At 42.6% G+C, this 19059-nt stretch overlaps 1 protein-coding gene across 1 annotated transcript; it reads left to right on the top strand.

Moving 5' to 3' along the window:
- The first annotated feature begins 5383 nt into the window (after positions 1-5383).
- Positions 5384-18599, top strand: cited1 (Cbp/p300-interacting transactivator, with Glu/Asp-rich carboxy-terminal domain, 1). Its single transcript, XM_056369781.1, has 2 exons — positions 5384-5679; positions 12456-18599. The coding sequence occupies exon 2, from the start codon at positions 12475-12477 to the stop codon at positions 13048-13050; it is 576 nt and encodes a 191-aa protein (XP_056225756.1). The 5' UTR covers positions 5384-5679; positions 12456-12474; the 3' UTR covers positions 13051-18599.
- The last annotated feature ends 460 nt before the right edge of the window (positions 18600-19059 follow it).

Raw genomic sequence — 19059 nt, forward strand, 5'->3', positions numbered from 1 at the left:
GAACCACAAATGTCGGCCAGTTTCCTTTAGAAGTGATGTTCCCTAAATTAATGGCCTGGAAATTCACACCAAATGTAGGAGTCACCACTCAGAGCTGGCATGTGCTGAACAGAAGTGGGCTATGAGTGTGTGTGTGTGTGTGTGTGTGTGTGTGTGTGTGTGTGAGAGGATTCCCTGTGATCTTTATGAACACTGCTGCGGTCACCTCAGCGGTTTGAGCCCAACGTAGCCGAAGCAAATGAAACTCATTACACCGTTTACGAGTTCGGAAAAGTATAGACGATTGAAATTCTATCTCATAAACTTGGGGGAGGGGGGGGCTTTACACGGTACCGGGCAGGGGCTGTAAACATGAGCAACGTGAGAGATTTGTGTGTGTTTATGTAGTTTTTCTTTGCTCCGAAAGACTCAAATTAGAAAAACCCGGGGGCCCCGGGGAGGATTCAGGGCACCGCTGGAATTCATGGATCGCGTTTTCACAAAAAAGCAAAAGCCGGGATCGGGTTCTGTCGCGACCCGTGTTATCTTATTTTAGGAGGAAACAAAGTCTTTTGGTTGTTTACCGTTGGAAACGTAGCCAAGCAAAACTGAAAATGCCTCAATACTAAACAATACCCAAAAAAAAAAAAGTATTTTTGAGGCGACGGAGCTGTTGGGTTCATCTCTCCGATGTTTTGTTGTTGTATGTGTATTTGTTCTAAGACCAGAGCTTTCCCATGTCATTAGTCCCAGCCAAAGACTTGGAACCACAACGTTATGTTTCAGCCCAGTATCCCTTGGAAGTAACATCTAAATTTGACAGTTCTGCACCTCATAATCTACGTCCAGCGCCAACGCTTGAAGTAGTGAGACCTTTTACGTAACGAGGTCAGGGTGGATGGGAGTGTATCAAGTTTAATGCAGGAAAACAGATTTCACACAACAACACAAGCCTCAACATTTACAATGTTTTCTCCATGTCCTCTCGACCGTTAAGGTTTCAGTATGCTTCAAACGGACTCGTTAACATGACGAATTTTCTGCACCATCTAAAAGCAAAAGTGTTTATACCTTTTTCTGAAGGATCACGCTCAAAAACCAGGGGAAAACTTCCTAATTATCGCCTTCCCTGGCTGGATCTCGCTGCGCAAGAACTTTGTCTCATCACTGCACAGTTCTGGACAGCCGTTCCTCAAAGGCATTGCAGTCTAGTCAATTTTATTCAAGCACAAACCACAAATTGGCTGTAAAGACTTTACAATCTACGGAGGATACAACACTTTCTGCCCTTAGACTCTGGGTTAAGACAAGAAAAACATAAAAACTGGAGGAAAAAAGTTGGAAGTTACAACTATTCATGATGTTGCACGCAAGCGGGTGAAAAGTGGAAAAAAAGGTTTGAGGGAAATGTTCCCTCTTCACACCTGGACAACGGTTTGATTGTCAGATTGTTGGTTTCAAACCTCCGAAAAAAGTTCAAACTGTTCGTGCTGTTTCGACGATCTAACTTTGTTTGAAGAGTGTCCTTTATTATGACCAATAGTTACGTTTTGTTGCTAGGCGACATCTAGTGGACGTAGTAAATTATGACAGGAGCGAAGGGAACAGTGCGGTGACGTAGTATAAAGAGCTGCAAAGTCCACGTCAGGAGGAGGTTGTTGTGAATGGATGAATCAACGAAATCGACACAGGAGAGCGGTGTTTCGGTTCCCATGTGAGAGTAGCTGTTTATATTGTAACCATGACAACAAAGACCGTTTTAATGTCAAGGAAGTTGGCGTGCCAAGTTTAACCAAAATCGCGATCCTTTCCTTAAACCTAACCAAGTAGTTTTTGTGCTTAAACCCAATCAAGCCATGACCGTTCTTATAGTAACTGTGGCAACAATCGTAGGTACGCTGTCGGTACAGTTTTTATTGTAACCATGACAACTGATGTTTAGTAGGAAGGGCACTATTTCAGGTGACGCTCCCCTATGGGTCGTATCGGAGGGTAGAAACAAACGACCCGCGTGGTCGTTCAGGTTCAGGTTTTACTGAAATAGCAGGTAACAGAACTTTTTTCTTTTTCTAATTCTTAAGAGAACAAATGTTAAAGAATCCAACACACCGACATCTGTGAGCTGAAACCTGGTGTATGAGTCTTTGGCCAAACTGACCCACAAATGTAGGGCAAAGTGCATCGAAGACGAAAAGCTTACGATCAGATCACAGTAACAGGAACTAACAACTGGCTCAGCTCAGTGTACAGTCAGTGTTACATAACATTTGTCCACTTGCAGCCCCGTTTGCATGGAATTTAAATTACTAGGGGACAAGATTATGGAGATTTTCTGTCATTTAAAAATCCCACATAAACCAGCCCTGTGATGCAACATATTCTGTAAAGGAAAAACTTGTCTTCCACATTACGGCGCAGACAGAGGTTTCCTTTGCCAGTGTTGAGCTGTAATTTGTCTTTGGCACACTTTCTCTTCCTCCAGAGACACGCAGATGTATTTTTTCCGATATGAAAATGGAAGGCAGCGTTTGGAATCTATGCAGTAAGGTTTTTGGATTTGGTTTGGGTCGATCACAAAGTGGTGAGTTGTAACGAGCGGTTGTATCCAGGCCTCCGGTGACTTCGGTCTTCAGTCTAACATTTAGGGAGGGTGGGGGTGGGGGGGGCTTAAAGTCCAGTCGGTTCATTTAACAACACATAAAGAGATCCTGTGTGAGAAAGGTCATTGTTTTATTGCGATTACATTTCTTCCTGTTCTGGTTTGTATTGAACACACCTTTACTGCTCTATGAAAAGAAAAGAAAAAAAACTTTCCAAATGACTTGTATGCAAATCAGCACCGGGGCCTCTCCACAACTGAGCCGGTGCTTTGAATAAAGTTTCATTTGACCCTCGCTGTTGAGTCGTTTAGATAAACCGAAGACCCGTCCTTCCTCTTCCTCTGTTTGTCCGTGGTTCCTTTCTGGTTAAAAGCTTTGCCAGTTGTGCTAAAACATTTGCATAAGAGTTAGATTTTTGGGTATTTTCCAAACCAACGCAGATCGTATCTGTTTCGGGAGGGGAAAGAAAAAGAACTTGTTTCCAGAGGTGTGGTGTGTGAAATATCGGGGGAACCCTCGCAGGTTTTTCGACCAAACCTCGTAAACAAATGTCCGGTTTCTGCGCTGGCAGTTTGATCAACGTGCTATAATTATTTATCTGCAGAGATGGAAATCACAAACGGTTTGTTTGATTTGCATAACGTCTCCCCCGAGGGGAACAAAGCGGCGGGGGCCTCCGTCTATACGTCCTCCTCCTCATCAACATGTGAAGTGTCTGCGGTCAATGGCGGAGGGGATTTACTCGCACAATAAAGACAGATGCCTCCTTTTATCCGCTTAACGGAAGAGAGGCTGAGCGCGTGGCACTTGACCGCGTCGTTGCATGTTGTTGGCGCGTAATGACGTCCTCCCTCCAAAGACTATTGAGGTGAATGGTGAATGGGGAATGGACTTGTTCTTTTTTAGCAGGAGTTGGGGGAGGGACTGGAGTTTTTTTTTTTTTGTTGAATCGGTGGAGGTTCCCCAACAACACTTTCAGCGATTTTCTTTTTTCTTTTTCCCAAACAGCTTTTGTTTGTCCCTTATGAATAAAATAGGCTAAACTGACCCAGAGGAGACGAGAATCTGCTTTTTCAGCAGATCTCGGTGTTGAGTTTAAGCTGCTCCAGGTGGCAGAGGACAAACTTTTAAACATTTAAACGAGCCTATCCTGTGTCCGCGGACAGTCGCTGATCACCTCTGGTTCTTGAATTGAAAAGAGCTTTTGCTTCCAGTAATACTGATGTGGAAGATGAATAAAAACAAGATTGTTAAGAGGAAACTGATTTGTTGTGGCGGGAAATTAATACGTTTAAGCAAATAAAAGAAATTTATTTCACATGCTTCATTTTAAGCATAAAATTTTGGCTGTTTTTCGTCATATTTATTATGTTGTATTGTTTTATTTCCCGTATAAATATTTTTATGCTCATTATTTGTTTCGGGCATATTTTTGCAAAAACATCATGTTGTTTTATGACAGAATAAAACCAAACCAAATTGTTACTGATTACACCAAATAAAAATATATATAAACAGGGAATATTTTCTTTATGCCCAGGAGTTACACTTAACTGTAATTCAAGAAAAAGTCAGTATATTTGTGGTTAAAGATATTCTGTCTGTGTGAATGTATGTGAATCAGCTTTTACTCAGATCTCACTTTATATTTAAAATGTTATGTGAATGTTAATATGACATAAAATCACCAATCGCCGGAACGTTTCTTCGTATGTTCCACACAAACCAAGCTGCCGTGATAAATCACTCAGCACATATATTCATCAGTGTCTCTAATGATATGAAGACATCTCCACAAGTGAGAACATGTAGTCATGCAAATCATTCACAGACGTGAGCTCGCTCTCTCGCTCTCTCTCTCTCTGGGCGAGTGACACAGACAAAGACAGAGTGGTCTGAAATGGTCCATTTGATTCCTGATGGCGTTTGCTTCAGAATGAGCAACATCTGCCCTGAAGAGCGGCGGCGCCAAAACCCCGGAAGGCCGGATTCGTCCACGATCCGGAGCCGGAACCGACCTCTCTCTCTCTCTCTCTCTCTCTCTCTCTCTCTCTGGGTCGGGTCGGGGTCCCGGTGTTGTCTGAACTGGAACGTTTGAATACAACACACCGGACGTTCGTCTTCTTCGTGCAGTTGTCCAATCAGCCAATCACGTGGCAGCAGTGCGATGAATGAAGTCCCGCAGGTACAGGTCACGTTCACATCAGCGATCAGGGTTGGAGCTGACGGAAAGGCGGCGGTTGCTCAGGTAACCACTCTTTGCAAACCGTGGTGAGCAGGAAAGACACGTCCGATGTTTTCTTCACACACTTTAGGCCACTTAGCACCAATCGTGGTTATTATTGATGAACATGTTCGTCCCTTTATGGCCGCAATTTACCATCTTCTAATGACCACCACCAGATCTGAATCTGGGATGACTGGGATGACTGAGATGACTGGGATGACTGGGATGACTGGGATGTGGTAGAGCAGGAAAAGTCCCAGCATGAGTGTGAAGCTGACAAATCTGCAGAAACGATGTGACACAATCATTGTCGACATGAATCAGAATCTAAAAGTTTCAACATCTTGTGGAATCAGTGCAACGGAGAGCTGTGGATGTTTTTCCACGACCCAGTTTTAGTATTTGACTCAAATTCACTCATTCACATTTAAAATGTCACTGGCCCAGCCCACTCATCCACCCTGCCTCCATCCAAATCCCCTGGAAGTCCAGTTCCTGGTTTTGTGGATGGCAGCCTGCCCGGACACACACACACACACACACACACACACACACACCGGGCTGGTCAGAGAGGAGAGAGAGAGAGAGAGAGCGGCACAAAATGCTTTTTATTCAGTAACAAGCTCATTGAGGAGCGGACAGACCCTCCAGAGTCTCTGCAGTCAGTCAGTCAGTCAGTCAGTCAGTCAGTCAGTCAGTGTGTCTCTGTCAGCTCAGTTTATTTCTCCGGGACTTCAGCCTCTAACACCAGCTACAGTTTCCTGGCTTTTATCCTTATAAACAGACACCTTGGACCTTCTGGACTTCACAGTTTGAATCTATATTTTCTTCCAGTTCCTGCTGCTGTCAGGCTGCACCGAGCGTTTCTCACAGGTTGGTCGAACTTTCTCTTCCTTTCCTCTGGTTTCTGTTTTCTACACAGCGAGAGGTGTTTGGAGACTGTGTCAGTAGTTTGTCAGTGTGTGTGTGTAAATCTAAGTCTATTCAAAGTGTTTTTCAGGCTCCTCTCTTTGCCTCCTCAAGTGTTTACATAACATTTCAAATGAGGTCAAGCGTTTTCTGCCTCAAGCTGAAGGAGTTTTGCTGTAAAAAGCCTGTGTGAAATTTACATTTTCTCTGCAGTTTGAGCGTATAGATGTGGATAAACTCGACCTAACTCAGCTTCACGCCTTTTTATACATCCCTGATATTTTTATCGCAGAAATGCACGGGAGGCATTACTGCAAAATCCATAGAAAAACTTTTTACTTTTCCTGCAAGTACAACTAGTGTGTTTGCAAGATTCCTGCTTCTGTTCACCTTCTGTTGAGGAAAATCTGACACAAGGTTTTTAATGAGAGTTTTAAAAAAAAGTGATCAGAATCGTTTCCATCCAAAACAGCAAAGTTTCAAAAGGAACAAAAGTCACATCAGGCTGCTTTTGTTTTTTTACTCTGTAAACCGGCTCCTCATTAACTGTCTTCAGTGTGGATGTTGGAGGCAATTAAAACAAGTGGTGAATGTGTCATGCTGGGACGGCATATGTGTGTGTGTGTGTGTGTGTGTGTGTGTGTATGTGAGTGAAAGGGACAGAGACAGACTGACGTTTCAATTTGCTCGTCACGCTTTAATTGTGTAATTGAAACCTCTGCTGTTGTGTGTGTGTGTGTGTGTGTTTGTGTGTGTGTGCATTCCTATAATTTAATGCTGTTCCTTTGATATGATATTATATAGATCTATAGTGTGTGTGATCAATTGTTATGATCAATAGTCAGTTTATAGTGACTTTATTGTACTTTTTAGAGATTATTTCACCTTTGTTGACAAAATTTAACATCAGGGTCCATTTAGTAGCTTTATCTGGAGCTTTCGATCAAATCACATGATCTTCTTCGGCAGATGGAAGTTTTCCCAGCTGATCAAACAGTAAATGTTCAGTTTCACTGTTTTTTTTTTTAAACACTTTTTCGTCCGTGTTGGTTTTGAAGTTGAAGTGATGACTGTGTGGTTTGATCGAAAGCTCCAGAACAGCTACTAAATGGACCTTGTGGTGAGATTGTTTGCCCAGCTGCTCTGTCGAAGGTCAAGAATGAACTTTAAACCTTTTAATGCACCAGTGTTCCTGTAATATATAATCCCTAATGTAAGTTTATTGTCCTCAATAAATTGTTAGTGACTGACTCCCATCATAATATTATATTATTCTCCTGGGAGCCATAGTGAGGACTCAACACTGAGTGTAGAGACTTTATTGTACTTTATTGAAACTGTATCCCACAGTGTAGGTGTGTAATAAGGCTGCAACTAATATTACCTTCAATATCAATCAAATTTTCTTTTATTAAATGTCAGAAAATGTGAAATCACAACTTCTGTCTTGTCCGTCTTCAAGGGCTCTTAATGCATTTTTTCATCTCTTTTGGCATCATTTTCTGTATGTTTCCTATGATGTTTAGTGTTGAAGCAATTAGTTGATTAATCAGGTAATTAAACAAGAGAAAATGATTCGTTATTCAAGCAGAAAAGGCTCCATAAATTAATCGGTTTCAGCTCCTGATGTGCTGCTTTTCTCTGTTTTCTATCACTGTAAATTGCTCTGACAGACGGTGATGGGCAATTTGCACAATTTCCTGACATTCAGTGGAGTAAATAATAAGCTGTAATAACATTTCTGAGATAAACTGGAGGTGTTGTAGAGCTGTATTGTTTTCTGTTGGAGCTACCAATCTGGCAGAGAGAGAGAGAGAGAGACAGAGAGAGAGAGAGAGAGAGCAGCAGACTTTCATTGCTTAATAATTAAAATAAATGCAGAGCAGTCCACGGCCAAGACAGCAGCCTAGACTGCTAATGAAATCATTTACAGGGAAACTAAGCCAGGGCCGATTTCACAATCTCATAAAAAGTGGTGGAAGAACACAATGAGTCAGGTCAGCTGTGAACAGGAAAAAACATTGGCTCTTCTCCAGCGGTTTCATACAGCATCCTTCCTAACTCCAGTGAACCGCCCTCCGATCGCATGAGAGACGAGGAGCAAACACTTCGGACATTTCTGACTCCGATCCATCCTCATGTCAGACACAGACAGCTACAGTTGTTAACTTTGTTTTTATAATCTCCTCAGTTCATTCAAATTTACTCCTGACAAACATCATCAAAATGAAACATGCACCATTTGAAAATTGCGATAAGATTTTTAATCCAAACCCGCAACGAAATGAAAACAAACAACGAAACCTGTTGACGCTACAATTTCGGACATTTTTTTTTTTTGCACATTGGCGCCTCTATAAGTCAGAAACTTCAATACCCATAGTTCTTGATATATATCAGTAAACCCTGAGGTCTGTGATGATTTAAACCAAAACCAAAACTTTATGAAATATGTTGTAATATGTTTTTCCATAAAAGACGCCGCAGTTCATGAATTTTAAATGTTTAAATATAAGCAGCTGCACAACAGCGTCGCCTAAATGAAAGAAAGATTTTTAAAAGGAGCGTCCAAAAACTTGGTAAAATTTAGATTTAAATCAGGGAACAATGTGATCAAATAATCAGTAAACAAGTATGTTAAGTATTAAACAGACATTTGATGACAGCTTCTCGCCCTCGGGATGCTTTTCAGATGGTACCAGGAACTTGCGGATCGTGCTGCAGAACTGGTTTGAGTTGCTTTTGGAATCCACTGTAATTGTTATCAATCCGAGCAAGACCGCAGCTTACATCCTCAGCTACAAACTTTTCAAAGCCACATTGAAAGCCCACAGGCAGAGACACTGTGCCACTGCATCTTTATGTAATTAGCTGATGCTAATGTTAAGCAATAGTATCTGCAACAGCAGAAACGCTCTTGGTCGGATTGGATGCACATGTCGGTTTGTTGTGATTTTCACTCCAACAAGTTTAATACGCGAAATGTCTGTTTATGTGTCGTGTTTCGGTGGGAAAACAACGGTTTGAAAAAAGCTGCAGTTGTTCCTGAGAGAGACGACGACGACCTCATGCGTGTGATATTTTTTATTTTTTGTGTTTGTGCCTCCTGGACTCAGTGTGGTGGAAAGCTGTTGAGCAGAGGCACCATGTGCAGCCTGGCCCTGACAGTAATCAGTCAATGAATAATGAACACACACACGCACACACACACACACACACACACACACACACACACACACATACAGACCTGCCATTGACAGCTGTTTGGTATCTTTGTGTGTGTGTTAACTCTATCAGTCGAGTGCAGCTGCATGCCTGCCTGTAGCAATTATGTTCTCGCTAAATAAGAGCCAGCGCTGGGAGGAGGGGCTCAGTATGTGTGTGTGTGTGTTCGTGTGTGTGTGTGTGTGTGTGCGCTTGTAAGTCTGTCTTTGTGAGGACCAACTTGAGTTTTAAACCTTGGAGAGTGTGGACATTTTGGACTTTTCATCTTCAAAGGACTGTTTGAGGGTTAAGATTTGGTTTTTAAGGTTCAGGTTTGATTTAAGTCGTTACGGGAATCAAAAGCTGTGTCGCAACCATAGACTGTAAATAAAGATGGACGTCACGCGTAGGTTTCTGAAGAGCGGTTGGGTGGGCCGATCCGCCGGTGGCCATCTTGCCCGACTCTGCCGAACTCCCGGCTAATACAAAAACGGGCAAAGAGGAGGCGACGCGTGTCGAGCCGAGACTTCGGTAAGCATTCGCTCGCCCACCTGTCACTCGAAGTGGCCACGCCCTCAATTATGCAGATCTTTTAAAACCTTAATAAAATGTAAAAAGAGTGAGTTATATTAAAGCCGTTGAACTGAGCTGAAACCGAAACACTTGAAGCTGTAATCGTCAGGCTGGCGGTGGATCTTGGGAGAGTTTGGCCCACGGAGGATCCACCTGTTGGAGCTTTAATTGCCCAGGAGAAGAAGGATGCTTTTCGCAAGAGCTTTCGAAACGGGGCAACCTAGTCACGGCACTGTGACACAATCGGTTTCGAAATGAAACCCTCAGAAGGATGTGGCCACTGAATTGGGACACAGTTACCAACAACCTCTGAACAAGCAACTGAACAAGTTTTTTCTGAAAGATTCGGATCGTGCAATCACGCAGTCGACATACTGTCTGTCTTTTACTGCTCTTTGTGGTGTCTTCTTCATGTTAAATTCCACCATTTTTATGACAAAGATCACCTCTCCTTGTGCAACTGTTCCACCAAACCAAGTTCCCCCCCCTGAAATTTATTTCGCAGTGGCACCGTTGCTCCATCCCGGGCTCAGCGCCACCCAAGACGATTATGATTGGTTTAAAGAAATGCGAACAAGCCACAGCTTTTTTATTTTCCTATAGCAGAATGATAAGGTCTGAATATGCAAGACTATAAGTTAGGGGTGAAGCATTTAGTTGTGATGTTTAAGATTAAGATTTGGAAGGGGCCAGGGAACGTGAATGTGAATCAGGGTCCTCGCAAAGATGGAAATACAAACGTGTGTGAGAGCGAGGGAACGGGCACAGGATCGGCACATATTATTAAGTGATTAACTTACTCAAAGGATAGCCGCATGATGTTGGTGTGTGTGTGTATGTGTGTCTGTGTGTGTGTGTGTGTGTTAATCCGCGCATGTTGTTTGAACTGTGTGTAATATAAACCAGCTCGGGGACTTTAACATGAGCCTCTTGGAGTCTTTTCGCAAGAGGGTTTGAGTCACACACACACTCACACTTTTTTACCTCGACACAAACATCTCAATGACTTTTTCTCGCTGTCACGCTTTATACAACACACACTTTCTCCCATTCACACACACACACACACACACATACACGGTCAGACATATGCTCTGTTCTCAGGGTCCATATGTATTTATCCTGCCATGTGACCTAATCACTCTTTGAGATCCTCAAAGGCACTGTTGTGTTGCGAACTCCATTCACACACACACACACACACACACACACACACACCCACCCTTACATAGACGTATAAACACTCTCTAACCCTGTTGGTACCCACAGGCTTTCTCCTCACGGCCTTTTCATGGTTAATTTGCTGCTCAATAGGTCAAGAGGAAAAGCAGACATCAAGCGAATACACACACACACACACACACACGCACAAAGTCAGTCTTAAACACACCGAGTCATGCGGGCGTCCAGGCACCAGAGTCGCCTCGTTCTACGTTTCCCAGACAGATCTGACTTGAGTGATTTACCAGGGTCATAAGAACACGAGTAAAGCCGCTCTCTTAAGTCAACAACGTGTTTGTTGTTGAGGTCTGAAGCAGCCGCGTGCTTCTCAGGAAACGCTGTTAAATGACCACTTATGTTATTTGTCATCCTTCCTCCAGTCAACACAAGCCACTGTGTTTGTCATTCATAAGATTGTGCTGTTTAAAAATACTCACAGATATCGACCTCATGTGTGTAAAATCCATTCATCAAACAGAAGAGGCAAGAAAGGCGCTAATTTATCAGTTTATTATTAACAGTATCTTCATCTTCTATCGCAAAACATTTTCACAAGTCGTCCCAAAAGTTAAAGAAATAGTTCAACACCAATTTCCCAGTTAGATGAGAAGACTGATGCTGCTTTCATATTTGTGTGTTGAGATTAGCTTAGTTTAGCCTAGCATAAATACAGTCCATCCAGTCTTTATCTTTCTTTATCAACAGTTAGCATTTGCCACTTTTACATTTAATATATAATCCTACTTTTTGCTATTTCTTTTTTTTTTTGTTATTTTGTTTTTCTTTGCTGTCACCAAACAGTAAAAGGCATATCTGTCCTACTGACATTACTGACGGTAGCTGCTAGCGCTAAGAGCTTTAGCTCGATTTTTATCTTGTTTGTTTAAACCATACACAAAGACATATGTGGAAATGACAACTTGTGGTTTTATGGGGAGTTTCATTCTGTATTTATGTCTTGATTAACTTGTCCATTGGCCTAATCATTGTGTGCTAAGTGTCTTTGACTGAGTGTTTCCTCTATTTCCTGTCTTTATGCTGAGCTAAGCTAACCAGCTGCAGCTGTACCCTCATATTTAATTGACAGATAAGGGAGTAAATAAAATGACTGCTGTTTTGATTCAATTAATAAGTTAATGTGTTAATTAGTGAGCGTTAAATGTGTTAGTTAATGTGTTATTTTTATATATAACTTTGAACAGAGCCATGCTAGCTGTTTCCCTCTGCTTCCAGTCTTAATGCAAAGCTAATGCACACCTGCTTACTTTAGCTTTATGAGAGATTTCATTTAACGCTCAGCAAGAAAGCAAAGAACATGTATCTAAAAATGTTTAACTGATCCTTTAAAGGAGTTTGTTCTACAGGCAGAAGAGCTGAGGAACTGGGGGTTAGTTCCCCAGTTGTCTGTGAGCATCTGGTTTAACTGGGATGTGTGTTTTTCTATCGTATAAACAGGATGTTCTTCTTAGGTATGACAGAATCCACTATGAGCGTAGACAATAAAACAGCATACAATGAAAACATAACATTTTAATTTCCTGTTTGGTTACTGTTCTGCAGGTCTGGCTCTCGGCATGTATTGGTTTACGTTGAATCACAGTAAATCCTATCTTTACTGAAACGTAGTCTGGATGATATCACCTGCCGTAGGAGCAGGTCTCTGTTTAGTTAACGAGCTTATCTCTTCCTCCTCATGTCCCAGTTTGATGACATTGCGTAACATCTCCCCTTTCTTCCTGCAGCCTCTGGGTTTTCCTGGTGATGACCTCACTGCTGTTCCCTGGCAACGCCCACGCTGCGATGAAGGACCTCTCCTCCTCCTCCTCTCCTCTCACCTCCCTGCTCCACTACCCGTCCTCCAAAACCTCCGTCGCGCCCTTCTCCCCGTCCGCCGGCCCCGCCTCCACTCCTGGGTCGACGCTGTCGTCGGCTCCTCTCTCCAAACCTCAGCCCTTCTGCCTGCAGACCGGGCCTCATCTCATCGCCAGCATGCAGTTGCAGAAGCTCAACTCGCACTACCAGAACCTCACGGGTGCTTCTGTTGGACACCCAGCACCCGGCGGAGCTCAAAGGGGCTTCGGATCCTCGCCTCTGGGCACTGGCAACCAGCTCCTGGGGCCTTCTGGAGGCCTTGGAGGAGGCGGGATGGGGGTCGGGATCGGCATGGGGAACCAGGGCTCCGGTGCGGGTGGAATTATCGACTTTGACCCCGTGGACGAGGAGGTGCTCATGTCGCTGGTGGTGGAGCTGGGCTTGGACCGAGCCAACGAGCTGCCCGAGCTCTGGCTGGGTCAGAACGAGTTTGATTTCATGTCGGACGTGCCGGCCGGATGCTGACCTTCGAGAAGAAAGATATCCAGATGCGGTGGAATTGCTTGACAAAGAGAGAGAAGACTTTCTCTCCCCTGTTTTGTTTTTCTTTTTCCTCCCTTACTTGGTTGCTAACACGAGGAAAAAGAAGAGACACTGAGTGATAAAGAGAAAGATGATTAGAGACATACTCCTGTTTCTACTTTGCTTTCATGCTCTCTATGGACAGACAGAGGGACTGGTGAGGAAGAGGACAGATTGAGGTGAAAGAGAGCGTGATCTGTTTTTCATTTCATTCAGTCAGTTTATTTTTCTTTGCCAGGACGAAAGTGGTGGTTGAACCCCGGCCTAATGGGATTAAGAATTCTTTTGTTTCGCTGCGTCCCACTATAATTTTTCTTTTTCCTTTTCGTGTAAAGAAGAAAAACAGAAACAACAGAAACAAGGAGTCGTACAAAGACACTTCATCGCTCCTGTCCTCTTCCCTCCATCATTCCCTCTTGCAGGCTTCATCAAAACCAGGTGATTTTAATACAAGGAGGTTTGGCGAAGACATTTGAGTCGGTCTCTTGGAAACAAACAGCGCGGATGACGAAGACACACCTGTTGGACTCTCTCTCTCTCTCTCTCTCTCTCTCTCGATCACGTCAGGAAAACGAAGATGGGAAACATGACTTTATGGGAGATTCGTGAAGGATGACAAACACTATGTTTCCTGTTTTCTTAATGGACAATATTAGACTCTGGTCTCACGGGAAAGAGACTCCTGTCTCTCGGCTTCACAAAGAAACTGATTGTCTGAGAACTTGTTATCTCAATGTACTTCTCTTTCTTTCTGTTTTTTTTTTTGTTTGAATTTACTTCAACCAGTCGCATTCAAAGAACATGTTATTTAAGACAGTGGCTGATATCCATCAGGTCTCTTGGACAAGGAGGGCTTCTGTAGCGCATCTATTATCAGTTCTACTTTTCTGAACATAATGAATTAGATCAAGAGACGAGGAATCTGAATGGAGTAAATTGTTTCTCAGCCGCATTAAAAACGGTCGAGGCCTTACGGTCATGTGAGTCGCCGCTACATGTACTTTGTTCTGTTTCCTGACCTGCAGTGTAAGAAACACTGACCTCCGTGGTCAAGTCAAACCGGTGTCAATGATTCTGGGTAGCACTTCCTTGTACATTGAGGATACAAGGTTTTGTCAACATGTGTGGACATAAACTGATTGATTCACACGTCCTCCTCTGGTTTTTGTTTTTCCTCTTCTGCCACTTTTGTGTTCATGTCAAAACAGTTTGTTTAGCCCCGACAAACACTTCTTATCGCCGCACTTCCATGTGGCTGATAAGGAAGCTCCGTCTGTTTTGTCATCACTGGGCCTGGAGGCTCGTGTTTGCGAGGGCTGGCTGCAGATGCTGGTCCGCACGCGTGCAGGCGTTAAGAAGGTTTGAATGGGACCAAAGGGGGTTGAAGTTAGTGGCTGACATGTTTGCTTCATTTATCATTTCACGTTCATTCTTCACTGTCTCTTGAAGGCAGAGACGATTCGTAGAAAACATCTGGACAAGCTCTCGGTGCGCCCTCTGGCAGCCATATTGGAGGTGTCCACAGTTATTTGTCCATCTTGTCTGGACCAGAGAGAACAGCTTTTTGTCTGCTTGCTGGTTGCAAAAAAAATCACTTTCACCTACACATTTAATCCTGGCTAAATTACTTGCAGAAACTAGCGTTAGAAAATCCAGTATGTGGATAGCACGCTGCTGAAATATCAAAAAACAAATATCAAGTTTGAAAACAGTATTTAGACAAAACAATACCAACTCAAGGTCCACTTAAATCTTTTTCCAGAGCTCTCAACTGCATCGTACAAATGAACTTTTAAGCTAACGTGGACGAGAGGTAACAGCTGCTGAGCTCACATGTCAAATCCATCTCTGTCACAACTGAGCAAACTCCCATCTGCCGCCGAAGACCATGCAATACGGTTGAGGCAAGTAAGTCAACCATGAGTTGGGACCGTTTGGTCGGATGTGAGATGTTGTTTTACACGTGGAACTCATATATGTTAGATTTCACATGTGAGTATCTGAAAATCACGTGTGCATATATGTGAATGTTTTGACACAACCCCTCCCACCTAAAATATTTATTCAATTAAACCAAAAAACTCACAAAAAGACACATTATGTTCATTCATTTAACTGTTAAATTACATTTTCTGTTAATCTCCCTAGATCATGATCCATTATTCATATACATAATTATATGGTCTAGACTTCTAGGAACTTGTATGAAAGTGTCCTTAATGCCCTGATGGGCATTTTTCTTTTGTAAAAGAAGATAATTGATGTGGCTAAATCTTTTATGAACTGTGTTTGGACTGGACACTGACGACTTCTCTTTAAAACCTAATACTGAACTGACCAGCGGTCTTTATTGCCTGGCAGTTAAAACCCAATATTATAAGCCTCATTTGCATACAGCTTATCCTCTGCCGGGCCTCCGTGATGCTGCCAGATGGGGGTTGCCAGTTTGGGTCGCAAATGATTTCAGACTTTATAACGGGATATTAACGGTTTTTAGATCACACAGTCAACTCTCCATCTACCAAGAGTTGTTCCTCGCTGCTACAGACTGAAAAACATCCCGGGGGTGGGGGGTTAAATTGACCCTCCACCCCCCCCCCCCCCCCCCCCCCCCCGCCCATCTATAGGAGCTTTACTGTGCTGTGTCCAGCTGTAGATGGATGCAGTCAGGCTGGGGGCTCTGACCTATATCTGTTGTGGTAAGAAGAGACGGGGGGAGACGGCAGGAACAAAGGCCTTTCACCTCAACCCAGCTTGTCTGTCATCTTGGGCCATTGTGGGTCTCCTCTTGGACCACACACACCAAAAAAAACAAAACCACACCTGTATGTCTGTCTGTCTGTATATATGTGTGTGTGTGTGTGTGTGTGTGTGTGTGTGTGTGTGCGTGAGCTTGCAACAAAACACCTGCATGTACATTTTAAGTCCATACAAACACACACAGGATGAAACCAACTATACGCAGGCACACAAAGGCATGGAAATACACCCACCCACACACACACACACACACACACACACACACGGGAGCATGGGGATGGTATTACAGCAGGGAAACGGGAGTAGAGGCCATGAAACAGGCACTTGTTCAGTTACACACAGACTTCACAGGGTATCAGGGTTGTTAATGTGTGTGTGTGTGTGTGTGTGTGTGTGTGTGTGAAAAGAGATGAGGGTGTATTGAAGTCAGAAAATGCAACAACGTGTGTGTGTTAAAGGGGGAAACGATGAGCAGGATGAAGACCCCTGGTGGAGGAAGAACAAACGCTGCGCCTTGTTAATTTATTTAGATAAAGACAGGTCAGCTTACACACAATAAACACACAAGTCCTTTAAGACCATTTTCCTGCACACACACACACACACACACACACACACACACACACTGCTCAGTACCACTTTTTGATGTTGGTGTGGGTCTCGGTTACAGTCAGTGAGCACAAAACTTTCTTTAATGAAACGCGAGAAGCTGAGATTAATGAAAACCTGCTGAAGGAATAATTTGACAGAATACCTTTTTTTATTTTTAAAGGGATCTGCTGCGTTTTTTCCTTTAAACCAGTCACTTTTCCGACATAGTGGGAAGCAAAGAGCGAAATAAAGATGCTTCTCATCACTTCTAAATCCAACAGACAGACACACTGGATCTTCTCTTCCTCCGTCTCGTCGCCTAAGTGGGTCAAAATAACATTCTTCAGATCGAACACAGTCTTGTGTTTGTTTCCATCTGCTCAACGTTGTTTTAAAGTCCTTTTTCTTTTGCGTGTGTGTGTGTGTGTGTGTGTGTGTTGTCCCAGCTGAGTGAATGTTATTTTTCTGCTGTGTGAACCAGACGGACGTTACCCACCCTCCCCTCCTCCTCCCATCCCCTCCCTGGAGAAGTTGCCTGGTCGAGATGTTTGAATCGTCTGCGGGTTTTCATTTCCTCTTTTTCCCTGACCCCCGATATTGCAGATTAACCCCGGCACAGACCTTTTGAACCAAAATATACCTCACAGCTATTTGGTTTCTAATGGCCAGAAACTCAGATCCATGCAAACATATTCACATGGGTGTATTTTAGCACTTAATTACTGCAAAAAAAAGAAAAGGAAAGAAGGTTCAGGTAATCACAGTGTACCATTTGAAATTGTGATGGACACCTGAACCTAAGTTTTGTATGTTTTAGCTCAAACTACAAATCACCTGAACTTCAAACAGTTTGTTCTAGTTCTCCATCAAATTTACATTTTCATACTTAATCTTAAAAGTCTTTTATTTTCATCAAAACTGCGAGTTGGGACTTTTCAGTTGGTTGATCACCAGCAAGTTTGATAGTGGATTAATTTTATTAATGAGTCAAGAAGGTTTGAGCTAGTCTGAACCTTTCCAGATGTCAGGACTTCCTGCTTGTAATTAAATACTCTCAATGACATAATTAGGGCGGAAAAAACCTGCCGGTGAAACGCAATACGATTCAACAGCCTCCAGAATGACCATGAAGTCGAATCAACACGTCTCTAAAAATAGTTTCATCAACACTATCACTGGAGCTGAAAAAATGAGGCAATTAACAGAACAATAATTAATATGTCAGTCAAAATGAGTCATCCATCATTATGAACCACATGTTTTGTGATATTTGGATTTACAGTCGAGCAACAAATACATTTAATACTCCTTTTTTTAAAAAAAACTTTTTGACATTTCATAGACGAAATGATTAATCAGAAGAAATAATCTGCAGATTCATCAATAATGAAAGTAACTGCCAGTTTTACGCCGATTAAAAACGATTAAAACCCGCTTCCTCCATCAGGTCAACAACAGACCAGGTCGACCTTAAAACCCCCTTTGACAAGTCCTGGCTGGTGGTTTTACATCTGGACCTGCTCTGACGTGGTCTAGAAAAACTCTTTTCACAAATAAACTAAAGGTTTCACAAGCGGCGTTGAGGCTTTAGGTGGGACGTCTAACACACTTAAACTAAAACCCTTCATCGTCCCTACGGTTAATGAAGTAAGTTTAGTTTAACACACGACAGCAGAGATTTGTTACTCATCTCGGACGTTGCCTCTGGGCCTCAGGGTCGTGAAAAATGTCCCGACACATCAAGGAGTGTGAAAACCTTCGACACGAGTGGCGATATATCTGTTAAAAGGTCCCTGTTACAAGGTTTCCGCTCCACACTAATGAAAACGTTGGGCCACTTCTCAGCTGCCAGGTTCATTTGTGAAACTGATTTATTCCTCATATTTACCTTTAAACCTGTAGATTAAAGTCTTACTTTGTGTTTTATTTTTGCTTGCTTTTTGGTTCTACTTCTTTTTCTTTTTTTTTTCCTAATGATGAAATAAATATTATTCAAAGATGATTTTTAAAGCACTTTTGCTCACCGGCTCTCACTTGTACATCTATATGAATATGTAAATGACTGAGATCATATTGAAAAATGCTTGTATTTTTGTTACGGCTCTGGAGTTTGGGGGAAAAATAAAGAAAGTGAAATCTGAGCTGGAGTGAATATTTGTCATTAAAACAGCAGCACAAACACGATATAGGTTTATCATCAGATACATGGGTCATATGCAGAATACCAGACAATATAGTCACCAAAATACAGAATAATAACTATATTAATAGTTAAATAAAAGTTTACTTTTGTCATAGTGCTGTTAGAAAACCTAAAATTCTGCCTTTTTGAAAGCATTTGAAAACATACAGTAAAATGCTCATAGAAACTTTCAGTGTGTCTCATTCTGTCCGTCTGTTTGTGCAACGCTTCCACCTGCTGGTACGTGGTGGTAAGTGCATTTACCTCAAATCACTAAGAGGAAAACCTTTAAGCTTTATGCTGCACGTCTTTGCGTTTTCTGCGTGGTACAACTGTGTAAGGTTCATTTAGTTTTGCTCAGTTAAAACCCAACAATTTCTTTAAAGTCTTCTTGGAAGAAACATCAATATTGTTTCATC

The sequence above is a fragment of the Seriola aureovittata genome, chromosome 23, assembly GCF_021018895.1.
Source record: "Seriola aureovittata isolate HTS-2021-v1 ecotype China chromosome 23, ASM2101889v1, whole genome shotgun sequence".
NCBI lineage: Eukaryota > Metazoa > Chordata > Actinopteri > Carangiformes > Carangidae > Seriola > Seriola aureovittata.